The 20,609-nt window shown below is 39.0% G+C and overlaps 1 protein-coding gene across 1 annotated transcript; it reads left to right on the top strand.

The window, feature by feature from the left end:
- Window positions 1-240: 240 nt before the first annotated feature.
- LOC106753505 (glutamate-rich WD repeat-containing protein 1) lies at window positions 241-20,086 on the top strand. The gene is made up of 12 exons (XM_014635323.2): window positions 241-406; window positions 545-708; window positions 1,019-1,097; window positions 1,412-1,591; window positions 1,685-1,783; window positions 14,697-14,862; window positions 15,004-15,110; window positions 15,246-15,385; window positions 15,474-15,546; window positions 19,027-19,142; window positions 19,403-19,520; window positions 19,614-20,086. Exons 1-12 carry the CDS (start codon window positions 359-361, stop codon window positions 19,746-19,748), a joined length of 1,425 nt encoding a protein of 474 aa, XP_014490809.1. The 5' UTR covers window positions 241-358; the 3' UTR covers window positions 19,749-20,086.
- The last annotated feature ends 523 nt before the right edge of the window (window positions 20,087-20,609 follow it).

Raw genomic sequence — 20,609 nt, 5'->3', positions numbered from 1 at the left:
ATGAGTGTACAGATGAAATTAAGGGGTGTCATTTGATGATTGTTGGTCCAAGCCGAGACCCTTTTTATCCTTCAGATTACAAACTAGGGTTTCTTTTACATTGTCAAATATTAAAATGATGTTGGACTTTTTATTGACTCATAATAAATGATAGTTTTTTAGAGATGAATTACAATTATCTCTAATCGTTATCGTTAATTAATTAATTAATTGTTTTCGCTGGCATAAAATTCATTTTAAGTGCTTTGAAGCTTTTTTTCAATTTTTTTTCTCTGTTCTCTCTACTCCTTTGAGAACCGAAGGAAGAAGAACTGTGATTCTGATTCTGTCTCCGTCGTTAGTTCTAAACTAATTGAATATGACTCGCGGCATAAAACACCGGAAGAAAGCCAAGAACAAAAACAAGGTTAAATCTCCTTTCCTATTCAAAGCTGCTTATTGTTATTATTATTATTATTGTAACCTTGGTTCGTTATGGTCTTTTGTGGATAATTTTCGTTGTTTTTCTTTATTTTTGTTTAAATTTATGGAAAAAAAAAATCAGGGCTCTAAGAAAGAGGGTGGGTCTTCTTCATCTTTGGCTCCACAAATTCCAGCTAAGGTGTGGCAACCCGGGGTGGACAAGTTAGAGGAAGGTGAAGAGCTTCAGTGTGACCCTTCTGCTTACAATTCTCTTCATGCTTTTCACATTGGATGGCCCTGTTTGAGGTCTTTTCCTTGGCTCTTATTTCTGTTCAGTCATTTGTGTTTTTGTTTTTTTGTTTGAATCAGTAGTGAGAAAAACTTTGAGCTTATTTTGATAAACTAACCTGTTTTTCTTTTTCTCGTATTGTTGTTTTTGATAACAATGAAACCATAAATTGTTAGGCAAAGTTCCTTTCTAGTTGATATTGCAATTCAATTGAGAATCTTGGCGAACTTTACTGGGCATTTGCTTTACTTTCTGCTTATTATTGTTAATCTTTTATTTTTGGTTGTCATCAGTAAGTAATCTTCTGTATGTTTTGGGACTTGACAGCTTTGATATTCTACATGACTCTCTGGGTTTGGTTCGAACAGAATTTCCACATACAGTATATTTCATGGCAGGGACTCAGGTCAGTGCTGTTTCTTATATTCGTTTTTGTTTGAGGATGTTTCATTATTCAAATTGAAGGTGGTTAGTATTCATGAGCAATATCACATGGGGTAGCATATATTAGGCTTTGTGGTTATGAGAGATTTTTTCCTTTAGAGGACTTTTGAGTTTTGAAAACAATTATTTTTATTTATTATAATCGGTCGTTATTTTGAGAAGAGTTAACACATAGCAACTAATAGGTATTTGGTCCACTAGCTTTGCTTCCTTTGTCTTTTTTTCATTTTGCTTCTTTTGATTGAGACTCATGTTACGGCAATGCATGAAGCACAGGCAGAGAAACCTTCTTGGAATTCTATTGGAATTTTTAAAGTATCAAATATTTCTGGAAAGAGACGNGAACCGGTACCTAAAGTTNAAACTGATGACTCTGGAATGGATGNNGAGGATAGTGATAGTGATGATGATAGTGAGGATGAAGATGAAGATGTTGCCCAGGGTCCCAGTTTGCAGGTACATTTCTCTTCATTTTAGTATTTATTGTTTCATTTGTTCACTGCTTTAGATTTGATTATTCTGTCCTTTNCATTCTTTTGTTAACTACAGTTACGGAAGGTTGCACACCAAGGATGTATCAACCGTATACGCTCCATGCCACAAAATCCCCATATATGTGCAGCTTGGGCTGATACCGGTAATGTACAGGTTGGACTTTTAAACCCTTTGATATGATTTTCTAATTTGTCATAAATTTCAAGAAAACATTTACTTGTGTTTTTGGAATTAATGTGATTTGGCAATTTTCATTGTTATGTGATAAAATGAATGAAAGTAAAACTGCTATATAATGGAAAAGTGTTGTTTCATAGTCATACCGACTTTGTTTTAAGACAGTGTAATGGCAAATGTTCACCAAATGGCATGTGGCTATGGCTAAGATTGACTATTATCTTAAGCCATAGTATTTTATGGTTTTGGATGCTATTCCGAGTTACATTACACTACAAATTCTGTTTTAAGTTTTCTGAGAAGTATGGATTGGACCTTGACTAAGGAAATATTTGGTAAAATTGCTAGTGGTTTCCTAAATAAGTAATTAGATTAGTTTTCTTAATTTACTCAGAAATGAATTTAGATTCAAGCTGTTTATGAAATGAGCTCTTATTTGGCACTTTTAAGCTCTTCTGCAGTGTCCAAATTTTCCTTGATGGTTTGGGAAGGGTTATTTTAATTTTGCAATTATCTTCGAAAAATGCAACTAAGACAAAAGGTTCATAAAGGGAATGGGCGAAGTATATTATTTGATGGTTCAAGTTCTTTTCAGCTAGTTCTATTGTCCAGTTTTGTTTTAAATGCTGTTAGTTGTCCACGAGTTGACATCCCAGATTTTACTAATGCTAGTTGAGCCATTGTATAAGTTCAGCATTTCCACAATATTGAATTAAGCAGAATAGAGTAAAAGTTGCACAAAACCCCTTAAAGATCTGTTTGAATGATTGATGATATGTTAAATGAAATGCTGTATGAACCTGGAGTTGCGACTAATTACTCAATGAATAATGGTTATCTTCTGTTGTATAGCATTTATAATGCGGCTTGTTGTATCTAGTATGTCATAGGCTGTAGCCTTTATCTGTGATTTCTTAGAATTGTACTTTCTCTTAGTCAGGCTTGTATATATAAATACATCAGTGGAGAGCAGGATAACTCACTGATTTTCCAAAATCTAAAATTCTCAACTTGGTACGAGAGCGGGTCTGATCCCTGCTCTGCTGTCCTCACCATCAATTACTTTCGTATGTTGTTGGAATCACTGTCTGTCACTATTGCTGGAGCCCTTCTTTGCAGGCAACTTAAGGGTTGGTGTATGTCATCAACCGTAACCTAACCCAAGCAGTTTCAAGTCCAAACTCTTTCCCATGCGCTCTCATGTGCCAATATTGTAGGCTGTTCTGTTATGTGTGTGCAGCTCACATGTCAGCCAACTGCCACAGGAGAGAATCTGTAGAACCACATACATTGATAGGTTTCTTGATAAAGAAATCCTATCTTTCACTCAACAACTCTCGTAAACAACACAGAATGTATGTATAACCTCTGATATTATTGAATTTCAAGAAAGAATGCAAGAATAGGAAGTACAAAGGAAGTTTAACCTTCCCCAACAAGGATAACCAAATCCTGTTTTAGAAACTACTAACCGTCCATAAAGTGCCTTCTATTATTCCCCTTAGCTATTTATACATCATTAAGTGTTCCCCCTTCCTAACTGTCAAACAGTTAGGCCAGCTAATACAACTAACGCTTCACTTACTCTTCTTTCTCCTAACATACACCCTCATCATCCTATCACCCCCCCCCCCCCCCCCCCCCCCCCCCCCCCCCCCCCCCCTTCANCCCCCCCCCCCTTCATCCATAACCTTGTCCTCAAGGTTGAATTCTGGAAACTGTTCTTGGATGGTGGCTTGATCTTCCCAAGTTGCTCCTTCTCTTCCCCCTGTCTGCCACTCTACCAGAACTTGGTGACATACTTCATCTTCATTTTGAATTTGCTTACGCTCCAAAATTCTTGCTGGCCAAAAAGCAGGACCGTCAGCCTGCAACTCCTCTGGCAGCATCTTTTCAACCTCATGGTCCCCCACCGCTTTCTTTAACTTTGCCACATGGAACACTGAATGAATCCTGGCAGATTTAGGTAACTCCAATCTAAAAGCTACACTCCCCACCTGCTGCAACACCTTGTAGGGCCCAAAATAACGTGCCGAAAGTAGTCTAGTTGGCATTGAAGATTGGCGGCGTGGTCTAATCTTCAAGTACACCCAATCTCCCACTTTTATATATATCTCCCTCCTCTTCTTATCTGCTTGCTGCTTCATTAATTCTTGGGCCCGATTCAAGTGATACTTTAGCTGTTTGAGGGCTTCATCTCTTGTCATTAAATCTTGTGCCACTGCCTCCACTGGTGTCTCCCCTGGAATGAATCGGCTAAATGAGGGAGGGGCTCTCCCATATACAACTTCAAATGGCGTGCATCTTGCAGCTCCTTGGTAGCTCGTGTTATACCAAAACTCAGCCCAAGGAAGCATAGAATACCAACTCTTGGGCTGTTCAGAACAAAAACACCGCAAATATCCTTCAACGATGCGGTTAACCACCTCAGTTTGCCCATCCGTCTCTGGATGGTACGCTGTGCTCATTTTGAGCTTTGTTCCCTGCATCTTGAATAGTTCCTTCCAGAAAATACTCAAAAATAAGGGATCTCTATCACTCACCATAGAAACCAAAATCCCATGTAGCCTGATGATCTCTTTGGTGAACACGTCAGCTACGGTTTTAGCAGAATATGGGTGTTTCAATGCCATAAAGTGCGCGTATTTACTTAACCTATCCACCACCACCATAATGGCATCATACCCCTGTGATTTAGGTAAACTTATTATGAAATCCAAGCTGATTTCCTCCCATACAACTTGCGGAATGGGTAGGGGTTGCAACAGCCCTTGAGGATTTGCTGCCAAGTACTTATGCTGCTGGCATACTGCACAACTCGCTACAAATTCAGTGATCGTCTTCTTCATTCCCACCCAATACAAGGATTGGGCTATCCTCCTATATGTACGGTAGACTCCCGAGTGCCCCCCAGTTTTGGTTACATGGAACTCGGCCAGTAACTTTGGTATCCAAACTGAACTGGACGATATCACCATCCGGCCTTTGTAATGCAATCTTTCATTTTCTAAAGTGTAGGCTCCATGAGAGTTTGAATCCTGTTTCAGATCAACAATCACTTTCTGCAATGTCACGTCCTCCTCCACCTCTTGCAGAATATCGTTAAAATCCTGCCAAAAGGGCCTGGAAATGAGCTGTAATTCCCTTTCTTCCATCTCTCCTCCATCTCTCCTCGAGAGGGCATCAACAGCCCTATTGTTACTTCCCTTTTTATACACGATCTCAAAGTCATATCCCATTAATTTTGCCAACCAGTTTTGCTGACTTTGAGTAGTAATCCTCTGTTCCATCAAATATTTCAAACTGCACTGGTCAGTGTGCATAGTAAATTTCCTCCCCACCAAGTAAGGTCTCTAGTGCTGAATGGCCAAAACGAGAGCCATTAATTCTTTCTCATAAATTGACTTACTTAGAGAAGCTGCAGACAAAGCCTTGCTAAAAAAGGCTATCGATCTCTTATTCTGGGTCAACACAGCTCCTACCCCACCACCAGAGGCATCACACTCGATGTGAAACTCTTGTTCGAAGTTTGGCAAAGCTACACGAGAGCTGAGGTTATTGCAGCCGTCAATGTATCCATCGCGTGTTTTGCTTGCTCGGACCACTCAAACTTACCCTTCTTCAATAGCTCCGTCAACGGCTTGGCCAACTTTCCATATCCTGCCACGAATCTTCTATAGTAACCCGTTAACCCCAAGAAGCCCCTTAACGCCTTCAAGCTCCTCGGCTCTCCCCATTCCACCACGGCCTTCGTCTTATCACCATCCATTTCCACCCCCTGCTTTGAGATTTGATGGCTTAAATATCGGATCTTCCTTCTTCCAAACTCACATTTCTTTTGGTTGGCCACCCATCCATTCTCCTCTAGCAATCGCAACACTCCATCTAAATGCACCAAGTGGTCTTCCCATGTGGAACTATATATGAGTATATCATAAAAAAAAACTAACACCCATTTCCTAAGATGCTTCCGCAATAGGTCGTTCATCGTACTCTGGAACGTAGCAGGGGCGAGCCCAAATGGCATTACAAGGAACTCGAAATGACCGAGGTGAGTGTAGAAAGCAGTCTTGGGCATAACTCCTTCCTCCATTCTAATATGGTGATATCCAGATTTTAAATCAATTTTCGAAAAATAACGTGCACCGGTCAGCTCATCTAGCAATTCTTCTATCACGGGGATAGGAAACTTATCGGGGACAGTTGCCTTATTTAGAGCCCGGTAATCTACACAGAACCTCCAACTCCCATCCTTCTTCTTCACCAAGATAATTGGACTTGAGAAAGGGCTCGTGCTCGGACGAATGATGTCCGCCTTCAACATATCTTCCACCTGCTTCTCAATCTCCCCCTTCATGAGGTGAGGGTAGCGATATGGCCTCACATTTATGGGGTCTACTCCCTCTTTGAGTTGGATGCGGTGCTCTCTGTTTCGGTTTGGAGGCAATCCCTGAAATTCATGAAAAACGGGATAGTGCGCCTGCAGCACTGCCTGTAATTGTTTTTTCTATTCTTCCGTCACATCATCATCCCACTCTCTGCAGTTTCCCTCCTCCACTTTGCACAAATTCCAAACCACAGCCCCTGAGTCAGCTTCCACTAATTTAAGCAAGCCCCTGGCATTCACCAGCTGTCTCGATAATGTTGGATCACCCCTTATACGTATCTTCCTGTCCCCCACTTTGTAAACCATAGTCATTTTTCCCCAATTGGTACTGACTTCTCCTAGTTTGGCCAGCCATGCAACCCCCAAAATTACATCTACACCTCCCAGCTCAAAGACGTAAAAATCCTCCTCCACGTCGACTTCCTCCAGTTTCACTGTCACCTTCTCACACCGGCCCCGCGTCATTCTTCGATGGCCATCACCCAAACTCACGCAATACGCTGGGGTGTCCGTCACCTTCAATGCTAATTCCTCCGTCAGCTTTCGGTCGATGTAGTTGTGACTGGCGCCGCTGTCTATCAGCACCACCACCCTCCTTTAACCGATCATCCTCGTCAATTTCAGCGTTTTGGCCGACGTCAGCCCTTCCGCAGAACAGGCCGATAACTCCAAAAGCTTCTCTCCTTGGGTTTGGGGTTCTTCCCCCACTTCCTCCTCTTCGTCTTCCGCTAACAATAACACCCTCAAACTCTTCTTAGCACAATGATGGCCGGGTGCGAATGGGCCACCGCACCGGAAACAACGACCCTCCTTTCTCTTGAGAAACTCTGGATATGGTAGGTTTCTCACCATTCTTCCATGATTATTGTTCCCACGCGCGAGATTCGGTCTCGTATTCGCATTCGCGATGCCCCCATCTCTTCTCGCATTTCCCGCAGTCTCCATTCTTTCACCTTGGTTTGCCGGATAACGAATCGGGTCTGTTCGTATCACACCGCCCGATGATCGCGCTCCCACGGGATTTATTCTGAACCCACTTACGAAACCCCCTTGCTCTCTCACCATCGCATCCTCCACGTCCCGAGCGACCCTCATTGCCTCCATTAAATCCGACAGGTTCTGGATTCTAACTTGCCCCTTTACGTCCTCCCGCAGTCCGACGAGGAAATATCCGAGCACTTGCTCCTCTGGTATGCCCCTCGTCTGTCCAGTCAATACCTCAAAGTTGCGAACGAATTCCTCCACCGTGCCCTCCTGTCGCAACGACGCCAACCTCTCGAACACCGTTCCTCTAAATCCCCCACCGAACCGGTTGACCATCGCGGCCTTCAAACCGTCCCATGAGCGATTTCTTGCTTTCTCTTTCCAGAACGTAAACTAGTATGCCGCGCTTCCCTCCATACTCACATACGCAATTTCCACTTTGTCTTCATCTCTCATCACCTTCTGAATATCAAAAAACCTTTCCGCTCTGTTGAGCCAACTCAAAGGCTCATCTCCGTCGAATGTCGGCAATTCAACCCTCTTCCGCCACGACTCTTGTTCCTCCCCTCTGTTTCCATTCCCTCCATTCTTATTTTCCCCCACGACTCGTTGTCTGTTGTCGTTCACCGAACTGTCATCTGAACTTCCCTCAGGTGGATTAACGCGAGTACCCAAGACCCTCATAATTTGCTACAGGTCTCGTCGTACAGCCGCTGACTCAGCCTTCATTCCCTCCATCATGATCTCAATTGCCTCTAGTCTCGCATCGGTATCGTTCTGCATCCTCATTTCACTTCTTGCAAAAAATGGTATCCGGCAGGTCAGACCAAAATTGATAGGTTTCTTGATAAAGAAATCCTATCTCTCACTCAACAACTGTTGTAAACAATACAAAATGTATGTATAACCTTTGATATTATTGAATTTCAAGAAAGAATGCAAGAATAGGAAGTACAAAGGAAGCTTAACCTTCCCCAACAAGGATAACCAAATCCTGTTTTAGAAACTACTAACAGTCCAAAAAGTGCCTTGTATTATTCCCCTTAGCTATTTATACATCATTAAGTGTTCCCCCTTCCTAACTGTCAGACAGTTAGGCCAGCTAATACAACTAACATTTCGCTTACTCTTCTTTCTCCTAACATACACCCTCATCATCCTATCATACATCTTGTAGTACCATGAGAACTTGTGGAAGAAGCTTGACTTCCAGCTAAGTGTTATACTGTGATAGTTTGTAGAATCACATATTTTTGGAATTCAAAACTTTAAAACTTGTTCTTTTTGGAAAAAAGGCTCAGTATTTTTGCAAATAATATAAAATGTCTGTACATCTCAGCCAATAAACTAGATCCTCTCAAACAGATTGTCGCATGACCACTCATCTAGCTCAAGCTGAAATTGCTGTGGAAGAATTGAACACATTCGTAGATATTGATTCATTGGAAGGATTAGACAGAAACTTGAATGCTATATGTGGTGCTGATCTTGCGGAGTTTACTTTCAGACTTTGGACATTCTTGAAAATATTGATTGGCCAAGATTCATTCTTTGGACAGCTTAATTACAAGATTTCTTGGGAAAGTTCAACCAAAGTGGTTGAATCCTTAGCAATAGTATCTTCTCGGGGAAGAGGTTGTGAAATAAAGGAAGAAAAACATCTTTCAAGATGTTCTTATTGCTACGAGATGTCATATCCAAGGAAATTGGGACAACAAATTGTCTGTGTCTGAAAAATATTAAGAATATATTTATCAAAAATTCCAAATAAAGTCTAGTCTTCCTCTACTCCCATATTTTCAACGTGTGTTTCTCAATCATTTGCTAATCAAAGTCAACAGATTATTCACTAAAGTGCTTCTAGTCACATAGCTTGCTAGTAATGATTCTTTATTTTCTTCCAACCTTGATTATGGTGATGATAACTCCTCTCATGTGGCCAAAATCACCACTATTCTGCTTTTCCTTGTCATAGATACTATTATCTATTGGCTGCTCCATCAACTCGATATTAAAATGCCCTTTTTTTCATGGAGATCCAGAACAGAAGATTTACACAATGCAATCTCTTGAGATTGTTGCTCAAGGGATTTGGCTTAATTTGTAAATTGCAAAGATCTCTCTACAATCTCAGAATCTCCTCAAGCTTGGTTTGAGAATCTTAGTCATGTAGAGCATGATTTTGGGTTGAAATGAAATGAAGTAGATCATTCATGTTCTACTGCCATACTTCTCTGTAGGCGATTGTCTTCCTAGCAAGGTTATCAAATTTCGGCTATGGTGATGCCATGGCACAAACTGGTAGCGATCTAAAGACTTGTCACCACAACAAGGTGATGGCGGAGCAGATTTCCCTTGACCGCCCATGGCAGCAGCTTTTTGCATAGCGGTGCCGATGGCAGAATGACATGGTGCAAAAAGCAGGCTGGAGAAGAAAGTTATAGGAGCAGCAGAGGTGCACACATGATAGTAAACCCTAATTGTAGGGCATCAACCTTAAATTTGTTTTTTGTGTGTTTAAATCACATGATTAAAAATTGGGCCAGGCCCAATAAAGATTTAAAACCCATAGTAAATCCTAATACACACAACGTTAAAACACTCTTCTCTTAATCTTTTCCAGCCATCTTCCCTAACTTACTACACCAACAACCCCTGCTGTCGTCACCGCTTGTAGGTCGCTACCGCCACCAGCCATGTATTTTTTTTAGTTTTTTTTCTATTTTTTTTTTTGAATTTTTTCTTCTCCACTTTCACTATAATTATTTTTCAAAAAAATACCTATTTTCCAACAATGGATGAGTTAAATTTAAATACAATTGTTTGTAATTATTGTGAGAAAGTTATGAAAAGAAGAATCACTAGAGCAAAATAACATCTAATTAGTGGGGTGTTTTGATATGATGTAATTATTATTTGAATTTCTAGACATAATATCATTACTTTCGCATTAGAATTATATGTGGTGGTATTATATTTCTTTTGACCAATGTTTCTGTCATAACCTGATATGGTTTTTGTTATAGCTTTATAAAATAGTTCTTGGTCTCCGATATTTCCCGTTATCGATATCGTTAACATTGCTTCCTAGTTATTTGTGTTGATGGCATAGTGATTATAGTGAATAATGTTGCTCCTAATTGAAAAATCACTTATTTAGTCACTTTTAGACCAAAGATCTTGGTTGCCTATAATTCTTTCTTGGTATTTATGTAGCCAAATTAAAGGAAGACATTGTGATCTCAAAGAAAATATGCTTTAGACGTTTTATAGGAAACTTACATGATTGAGTGTAAGCCCATTGATAGTCATATGGATAAAAATCAAAGTTTAACAGTTGGTCAGGTGAATCATTAATAGATTCTGAGCTATAAGAGATTAGTAGGGAAACTCATTTACCTCTCAAATACAAGACTTGATCTTTCTTTTTTATTCTGGAGTTGTTAGCCAATTCACGTACGATCTTTGCATTTATCACTAGAATGTTGTTATACATATTCTTAGGTATATCAAAAGGCTCTGGACTATGGCTGATGTATATACAAGGATAAGGGAAATAGTTGGGTTTCTAGTTATTGTTGTGTTGATTGGGCAGTTGTGCATTGGTGGAAATCTTATTTCTTGGAAGAGCAAGAAACAAAACGATGTTGACTAAAGCTATGGCTTTAGAAGCAAAATATTAAGCTATGGCTTTATTTACATGTAAAGTTGTGGGGATCAAACAACTTCCAGAGTTGAAAAATTGTGAAGTTCAACAAATGATGTTATATTATGATAATCCGACATCTCTTCACATTGCTTTCACTCAAGAAGTAATCTTATTGAGATTGATTGTCATTTTATGCGAGAAAGGTTTCTAGCCAAGGAGATTAGAATTTAATTTATAAGCTCTAGTGATCAACTTTTAGATATTATGACTAAATCCTTGAGATCTCAAATCGTGTTATTGATATCGGATAACAAAAATATCATAGACCCAAAAATCCTTTCTAAAATTGTAATGGAAACCATATTGGGTTATGGCAAAAAATTAGTCAAAAGAAATATAATACCATTCTATATAATTCTAATGCAAAAGTAATGATATTATGTCCAGAAATTCAAATAATAATAACATCAAAACACCACAGTAATTAGATGTTCTTTTGCTCTAGTAACTCCTCCTACCATAACTTTTCCACGATAATTACGAATGGTTATATTTAAATTTGACTCATACGTTGCTGGAAAATAGGTACTTTTAGAAGAAGAAAAAAAATAAAAGAAAAAGACTTGGCTAGAGGCAACCGATGAGCGTGATGGCAATGGTGGTTGTTGGTGGTAGTAAGTTAGGGCAAGTGGCCGAAAAAACAAGAGAAAGGTGTTTTAAAGTTGTGTGTATTAAGGTGTATTGTGAGTTTTAAATTTTTATTGGGCCTGGCCTAATTTTTAACCATGTGTTTTAACACAGAAAACAAATATAAGGTTGGTGTCATGCAATTAGGGTTTACTATCATGCGTGCACCATTGTTATCCCTATCTCTTCTCCCACTTTCTTGTCTCTTTTCTCCATGTAGTCGTCTTCTTTCTTCTCCATCCCGCTTTTTCCCCATTGTTGTTTTGCCACGGCCAGCTGCTATGCAAAAAGTGGTCACCGTGGGTATTCTGCTTCGCCACCACCTTGTTGTAGTCACCATAGCCGAAATTTGATACCATTGATCTTAAATTTAGTTTCTATGTTTCAAGCTTGGTGCATACAATCATATGCTCAAACTTGACGAGGGAGTGTTTAATAATGACTATCTTCTGTTGTACAACATTTTAAAAGCTACTCTTGTATCAATCATGTCATAGGCGGTAGCCTTTATCTTTGGTAACTAATGTGATTATATGTGATATTCTAGCTCCATGTGTAGTTTACTCGTTGGTTATTGGTTTTGAGTATTGTTTGTAAACTTTAGACTAGAAATATGAGAAAAAGAGCTTAATAGATTGATTATCTCTCAACTGACCTTTGTTATTTATAGAAGGAAATTATGCCATGGATATCGAGGTAATTTTTGCTAATAGGTAAACAACTCTTAGGTACAACACATAGCAATTTTCCAATACAACTATGGATTACCTATTATAACAACTATCTATATTTAATACCTATTCTAACACTTGTCCTCAAGCTGAAGTATACAAATTCTTAACACATCTACAAGTTGATCATTGGATTGAACAAAACTAATACAAATTTCCTTGGATAACAACTTTTCTCATATAAAATGTGAGTCAAGTGAATTTAGTCCTCTCTTGGAACACTGAATTGAAAGTAATGTGGAGAGCAACTTGGTTGTCACACACAACAATACATCTTCATTTTTTGAATCTCACATATTTTTAATTCTTGAAGAAATTGTTTCACCTATACAAGTTCACAATTGGGAGACATCATTGCTCTATATTCAACTTGAGCACTAGATCAGGCAACCACATTTTGTTTCCTGCTTTTCCAAGAAATAATGTTTCCTTCAATGAGAAAATCATAAGTTCTAGTGGAGCGTCTATCCATAGCAGATCTTGTTGAATCAACATCTTGATATCCATAAATTTGGGTATATCCTTTATATTTGTACAATAGGCCTTGCCCTAAAGTCTTTTTGAGGTATCTTAGATGCATATAATAGCATTTCAATGATCAATACACGGGTTTTGCATAAGCTGACTAACAACACCCACTGCAAAAGATAGATTAGGTATAGTAATAATAAGATAAGTTTCCTAACAAGTCTTTTACATCTCTCTGGATAAGAGAGGTTGACCTTGGTCTGCCAGTGATTTTTGATTTGGATCCATAGGGCAACCTACAACCAGTCATACATCTTTCTTCCAAGATATCTAAAAGATATTTACTTTGAGAAACTACAATGCCTTTCTTTGATTTAGCCACTTCAATGTTAAGAATGTATGAGACTCCCAAGATCTTTAGTCCAAAAGTGATTACATAAGTGTTCCTTTAGCTGTGAGATTCTAGTGGCTTCATTTCGTGTAATAACATGTCAACAACATGCATAACTAATTAAACACATTTTCCACACAAGGTATGACAATGAAAAATTGAATGATTTGACTTACTACCCCTATTCCAAAAGTTTGAACAAGATGACTAGATTTTCCAAACCAAGCATGAGGAGATTGTTTGCGACCATAGAGAGACCAATTTAACTTAAAAACTAAGCTAGACTTCCCCTAATCAACAAAACTAACAGGTTGATATGTAAATCTCCTCTTCTAAATGACCATGAAAGAAAGCAACTTTTATGGAATATTACTTCCATGGCAAAGAAGAGAGTCAATTGTCATTATGGCTAGGAGAGAAAATGTATCAGGAACTAAGTCCCACGTTCCATTATGTTCAAGAGCCTAGATTTTGTCAATCATGGCTTGTCTCCATTTAGGATGATCAAGTGCCTTTTTCACATTGTTAGAAATGAAAATGGAAGATATAGAGAAGATAATAGAATTGTAAATAGGATGAGGATTGCATGTAGAGTGAGTACCTTTTTGAATGCTAATTGACCAATTGAAATCTTCATTATTAGGAGATGGAGTATGGAACGATGATGGTGAAGGACTTGATGAAGAGGACTCACCATGTAGCATTGAACTAGTCATTGAGTTCAATTGTTGGGAGGTGATAAGAAGAGAAGGAGATGGTCTAGGTTAATTGGGCTGATCATAAGAATTTTAATTATTTGGAGACTTGGAACAATGTTGGAAGGAGGATACTCAAAGGGCTCAACTAGAGGCACAGACAAGACTTGTTGGACAAAGTTAACATCTTGTGTGGAAGAGAAAAAAGGAGTTTCTTAAAAAAAATGACGCTAACATACATGTAATATCTTTTAGCGTTAGGTAAAACATCGATGCCCTTTGTGAAGACTCAAATACCCTAAAAGACACATTTGGTAGCTCTAGCTAAAAGTCTATCCAAACCTGAAGACATGTCATGTACAAATCAAACACAACACAACCAAACACTTCGGAAAAATGTGAGACAGAGGGTTCATGTGGAAACCCACGTACAACAAGAATGCACCAATAAAAGTGACAAAAGTAATGAAACCCAAAGGATGTAACTCGAATTGGACCCTGGATCCCAAATATCATAATGAGTTATAGAGAAGACAAAGCTGCATCTTGATTCAATTCCTTTTGGAAAAGACCAAATGTTTTCCTAATTGACATGACTCACATGTTAAGACTTGAAGTTTGCTAAGTTTGGTAATCATCCTTTTTAATTTTTATAAATGTAGATGACCCAACCCAAGCGATCGTGTAGAAGCTTAGGAGATGGGGATGCTAAACATGACATTGACGGTCTAATGCATAGATAGTAGAGTACCCTATGTTCATGCCCTTCACTAGCAGATCTGGTTAAACATTGTGAAGTGTATTTTCTGTCTTCTCTTTTAATCAGAAAATATATGTACCGTTCCCAGCCATGCCTTCTTTTTAGTATATAGTTTGATACTTGAGAACAATTTGTAGGTCTGGGACCTAAGCTCTCATCTCAATGCTCTGGCTGAGACCGAAACAGAAGGTGTCCAAGGAGTTGCAGCAGTTTTTACTCAGGACCCACTGCATAAATTTAAACACAAAGACGAAGGTTATGCTATAGACTGGAGTCTTCTTGTTCCTGGAAGGCTTGTATCTGGTAATCTTTAGTTCTACATTTTCAGTTTATCTATATCTTTTTTCTTTTTTTTTTTTTTTTTTTTAAATTTTTCCCTGGTATGTCTTCATATTTTGTGATATTTTTGTGATATTAAGCTTGACAACGATCTTCATTTTTAAGGGGATTGTGATAATAGCATTTATCTGTGGGAGCCTACATCTGCTGGAACATGGAATGTTGATAATGCTCCATTTACTGGACATACTGCTAGTGTTGAAGATCTGCAAGTACGTGTACTAATATTCATGGGAATAGTTGCTCTTGTAGTTTCAGTATAATATATTGTGAATGCAATCTCTCACATTAGTAGTTTGTCTTTATTTATAAATGTGATAGTTGTAATGTTCAATTAATCCCTGCAGTGGAGCCCTACAGAACCTCACGTTCTTGCTTCNTGTTCTGTGGATGGAAATATTGCTATATGGGATATCCGTTTGGGGAAGTCACCGGCTGCNTCTTTTAAGGCACATAATGCTGACGTGAATGTCATATCATGGAACAGGTATTGATTAATACGTAATTCTATGGTGTTCCATGAATTGCCATTCCAGACCTCTTCATTGCTTTGTGTGCTATATTGTACTGAACAGGTTGGCTAGTTGTATGTTGGCCTCGGGAAGTGATGATGGGACTATTTCTATTCGTGATCTCAGACTGCTCAAGGTATAGGTAGTGTTGTAATTTGAGATAATATCTTTTAGAATCTTCCTAATTAGAGGAAATAGATACATAATCTTTTATTTTATTTTATTTTTTCAACATTTCCTAGTTTTCCTATTTCTCTTTTTAGGAGAATTAGATTACTACAAATAAAGGGTATCAGAATGTATTTTTCATGATTTGAATAATAAATCAGTATTATTTTCCACTCGGTATCAGAGCTTGTCTGATCCGCTTCTACTGTCTTTGCTGTCTGCCGACGGCCGACCGTTATGGTCGCCGGCAGCCCCCTAAAATTCTCGTTTTTAACCTGTGTTTTGTAATGGGCTCCAATTGCCCTAGTCAAGTTCTGAGTATCATTAGAGTGGGATTTGAACCCATTCCCTTGAAAGCTACTGTCTTTGCTGTTTTCTTTTTCCGCTGTGTATCGCCGCTCTTCTCCGCCGTCCACCGTTCGCCGCCTGCCTCCGTACGTCGTCAGCCACCATTCACCGCCGGCCACCGTCACAGTTTCGACCTGTGACCAGCGGATCTGGACCGTCTCTTCAAGCGACGGCCAACCCCGCTGGAGTTAGTACCTGGCTCCGCTCAACACGCCTCCAAGCGCAGCCAACGTTGTCGGCGCGTGCAACCCACGCGCCTACCTCCGGAGAGACCCACTCGCCGCTGTCGTCGCAGACAGGGTCGCCGGAGCCTCCTGAGCCCATTCCTAGGGTCGGTGACGACTCATTTGGGCTATATTTTAGTAGATTTGAGTTTTAGTCTCTGCTCCTTGGTGTGACCCACTCATCTCTGATCTCACCCTTTAATCGGACGTCTGCGCCACTCTAGATCCGCGTTCGTCCTCCAGCCGTCGAAGCCTACGCGCCTCTCGGAGGAGCGACCATGGTTGCCCTTCTCTTTCTATTTGAAGAAGAGAAGCCATTCTCTCGCTGTGGAAGAAGAAACCAAAAACAGAGAAGAGGCTCACTCGTCCCTATGTTTCTGCTGAAGAATGAAAAACCTTAACGAAGTGTTACCCTCACGAAGTGTTTGGGCTTTGGCCCATTTTGGTTTCCGAAACTCTAAAAGGAGTTCGGGCTTTGGCCCTTTATTTCTTCTTTGAAAAAATTAAAAACCTAAAAAGAGAACAGAGGATTAATCCCTCCACCATCACGGTCCACTAATTCATTCATCTTTCCATCTCAGTCGCGAGGAGTAGAGGAACTAACCCTTGAAAGTTTCATCTCGCGTTTCCACATCGGAGAATTCCCTCTTTGTTACTTTGATGCCACTGATGCCACAGTCGGTGCTCTCTTCGCTCTCCAGTTTTGGTTTCTCGAGCAACAGGACTTCGATCATCTGCCGCTTGTGCCGCCATTGCAATCCGTCTTTGCCGTTACAGTCAGTTGTCATCCCTACCTCTACTGCTTCCACTATTTTCTTCTCCATCCTGAAAGGTGCCATCTAGTTGCACATGGAAATTGATCTGATGAAAAAATTGTGAAGAAGGCCTCCAATTCCAAATCTATAGGGGGCCTTGGCCTTCCATTTTTCCCTCATTGTTCGTTTCCCGAACGTTGTTTTTGGTGATGGGTGGTGGAAGATCGTCATCTTCTGCCTCTTCCCCGGAGGATTCTTCATCCTCTTCTCCCGACGAAGCTTCTTCCTCTTCTTTTCCAAGCTGCAGAGAAGATGTTTTTTGCGTGTTCCTCATAATCTGAAAAAGCCGTAGGTGGCTCATCCAGAGGGGAAGGGCACTTCTACTTTTAATAAGAGCTACACAAAGTTGTGTTTCTAGAATCTGGCCTAACTATAAGCTATACTTCCAGAGTTCAATCTAACCTAGCTATAAGCTATACTTCCAGAGTCCAATCTGACCTAGCTATAAGCTATACTTCCAGAGTTGAATTTGACCTAGCTATAAGCTATACTTCCAGAGTTGAATCTGACCTAGCTATAAGCTATNTAGCTATAAGCTATACTTCCAGAGTTGAATTTGACCTAGCTATAAGCTATACTTCCAGAGTTGAATCTGACCTAGCTATAAGCTATACTTCCAGAATTTGTCTAATGGGAAATATTTTTCAACCCCTAAAGATAACTTCTTTCTTGGGCTAAAGTTTAGCCCGTACTTCTTGTGATACAGTGTTAAGTATCACCATATAGGAGTAGTCCACGGAGAACTTTGGACCTCCAATTTGTCTTTGGCCATTTGAAGCCATGAAGTTTTTTGGTTTCTGTCAATGCTTTGTTATAACAGCTCACTAAGAGTTGTTCTTTAAAACCGCCCGCTGAATTGACTCTTTCGATGTTATGGGATTCAGTTTTGTCCCTCGTACAGATCGGTTCTCACTAGTTTCTCCACCTTCACGTTCTGCTGTTCAGTCGTGAGGAGGAGAAAATTCCAGCCCCTGTAGGGTAGTGTAGTCCTTGTAGGTCTGTTGTTGTTTGCCTCTGCAGGACAGATGTTTCCTGAAAGCTTGTTGATGTTTAGGACAGTTAAGTCCCTTGAAGTTTTGTTGTTGTTTAGGACAGTTAAGTCCCTTGAAGTTTTGTTGTTGATCGCCACTATTGATGGCAATTCAGTCCCTGCAGTTTTTTGCTATTTGCCACTGCAGGCCCTTCATCTGTTCTTGCAGTTTGTTGCTGCAAGTCACCATCCCGAAGTTGAAGTTCGCCCTCGTCCATTGCTGTCCAAGTTGAAGTTTGTCCAAGTTGGTTTATTGGGTTTATTGCGTTTGTCTATTCCAAGCTTGGTTCATACTATCTAGTATGATCCAGCTTGAGGGGGAGTGTTGTAATTTGAGATAATATCTTTTAGAATCTTCCTAATTAGAGGAAATGGATACATAATCTTTTATTTTATTTTATTTTTTCAAGATTTCTTAGTTTTCCTATTTTTCTTTTTAGGAGAATTAGATTACTACAAATAAAGGATATCAGAATGTATTTTGTATGATTTGAATAATAAATCAGTATTATTTTCCACTGGTAGTCATCATAACGATTAAAAAGATGGTAAAATGCTTCATTTATAACGGGAAGGCTACTGTGTGCATGTGATGTTCTCTTATATGGATGGTGTTTCATGTTATGTTATACCCAGCTTCCTTGTGTTCCAGTGTTCATATTATATCATTATTTTGTAAAGCTGTCATCTGACTTTCTTTTCCCCTTTTTCGTTATCACATCCATCTTTTATCTTTCATTTTTATACCTGTAAATCCATGTGAAGGACTGAAGATGCATTATGGGGAAGAAATATTATTGTGGGAATGTAATTTAGAAAGTAACTTTCACGGTGTTTAATTTGTTTCAGCTTATTGATTTACTTTTTGTTGTTATTAAAGCTGACATGAAAAGAGAATTATGGGGAAGAAATATTATTGTGGGAATGTGATTTAGAAAGTAACGTTCACGATGTTTAATTTGTTTCAGCTTATTGATTTACTTTTTGTTGTTATTAAAGCTGACATGAAAAGAGCATTTATTTATGGGCAGGAAGGAGATTCTTTGGTAGCACATTTTGAATACCACAAACATCCAATCACATCCATTGAGTGGAGTCCACATGAAGCCTCTTCATTGGCTGTTTCATCTGCTGATAATCAGCTTACGTAAGTACAACTTTTGATACTATTCACAGAGATTTAGTGGGAAAATATCTTCACACACGTAATACCTGACACGGAACTTTGTGGTATCCTTTGATCCAAATAGCTGACTGACACGACTTGGTGGTAAAATGCTTAGTTGTTTTTTTTTTTTTTTTTTAACCTTTGGGTTTGACCCTTCGCCCAGGACCTAATCCTACCTCTTTCTTTTTGCTACTTTATTATGATGTGGGATTTAAGAAGTTTTATAACCTTTCACACAGAATATGGGACCTTTCATTAGAAAAGGATGAAGAAGAGGAGGCTGAATTTAAAGCTAAAACCAAAGAACAAGTTAATGCTCCTGAAGATCTGCCTCCCCAACTATTGTTTATTCACCAGGTAATTCCAAATGCTCAACTCTGTTTATCTGAATGGTAGAATAAACTCCCGCATTAAATGTTCATTCGTTTATTTTTCATTGAATGAAAACAGGGGCAGAAAGACCTGAAGGAATTACATTGGCACGCACAGATTCCTGGAATGATTGTTTCTACAGCAGCAGATGGATTCAACATACTTATGCCTTCAAATATTCAGAGCACACTGCCATCAGATGGTGCTTTATAAGACACACTCTCGTCAAGTTTTCAAGCCAACCGGTTACTAGTTGGATAAGCATTTTGCAATCACCGTGAATCTACTTGAATATTGGAGAAAGTTTCTTTGTACTCTTTTTTTGCTTGTTTCTTATTGTTTCTTCTTCGTCCATGTTTTAAGTTTTGTGGTATGCTTCACTTAGTTTTGATGCAATTTTCGTGTATGCTGTTTAAACTGATGCTGATAGTAAGGTTAGAATGGAAACAAACAGGCTAATTTAGCCGAATATTTGTTTATATACCCGTCTTAATTTCATCGTTATATTGGTACAGAATTTTGATAACTAGGATGCTAAATTTTAATGTGAACTTGTGTTATTCTACTGTTTTCAAGTTAATTGAAATATTAACATTGATTGGGGCATATTGCTGGTTTTGTTAAGTTCAAATAAAGTATTTTTGACTAAAGAAAAATATATTGGGTCTTGTGTATGGGCTCGCCGTAATGGGGAACTCTAGTCTTGAGTTATTTCTTTCTAAAGCCACTGTTTTCATATGCACTTCTAAAATTTTAAATTTTACCTTGTGTATTAAATGATAGTGGATGGAGATTATTAGTTTTGCTGTTGTGATGTGGCTTTTCCTATGTTTTTAGTCACTCGGTGGTGACACTTAGAGTGTATAGTGGATACTGGCTTCAAGGATTTGTGGTAAAGTAAAGATAGTAAAAGAAAGGGAACTTTCAAGTTTGTGATATTGATCTGCAGTTTTTCTTTAGTTTCCAATTTTTAATTTAATTTTGAGATTGTACAGTCTGAAGTTCTCTAAGATTTTACAATTTGGAACGATATATGCCAACATTTGACTTCCAAATCATCAAATTTGAAAGTCA

This window comes from Vigna radiata, unplaced genomic scaffold (assembly GCF_000741045.1).
Source record: "Vigna radiata var. radiata cultivar VC1973A unplaced genomic scaffold, Vradiata_ver6 scaffold_131, whole genome shotgun sequence".
NCBI lineage: Eukaryota > Viridiplantae > Streptophyta > Magnoliopsida > Fabales > Fabaceae > Vigna > Vigna radiata.
This window is presented reverse-complemented; position numbering and strand designations above follow the sequence as displayed.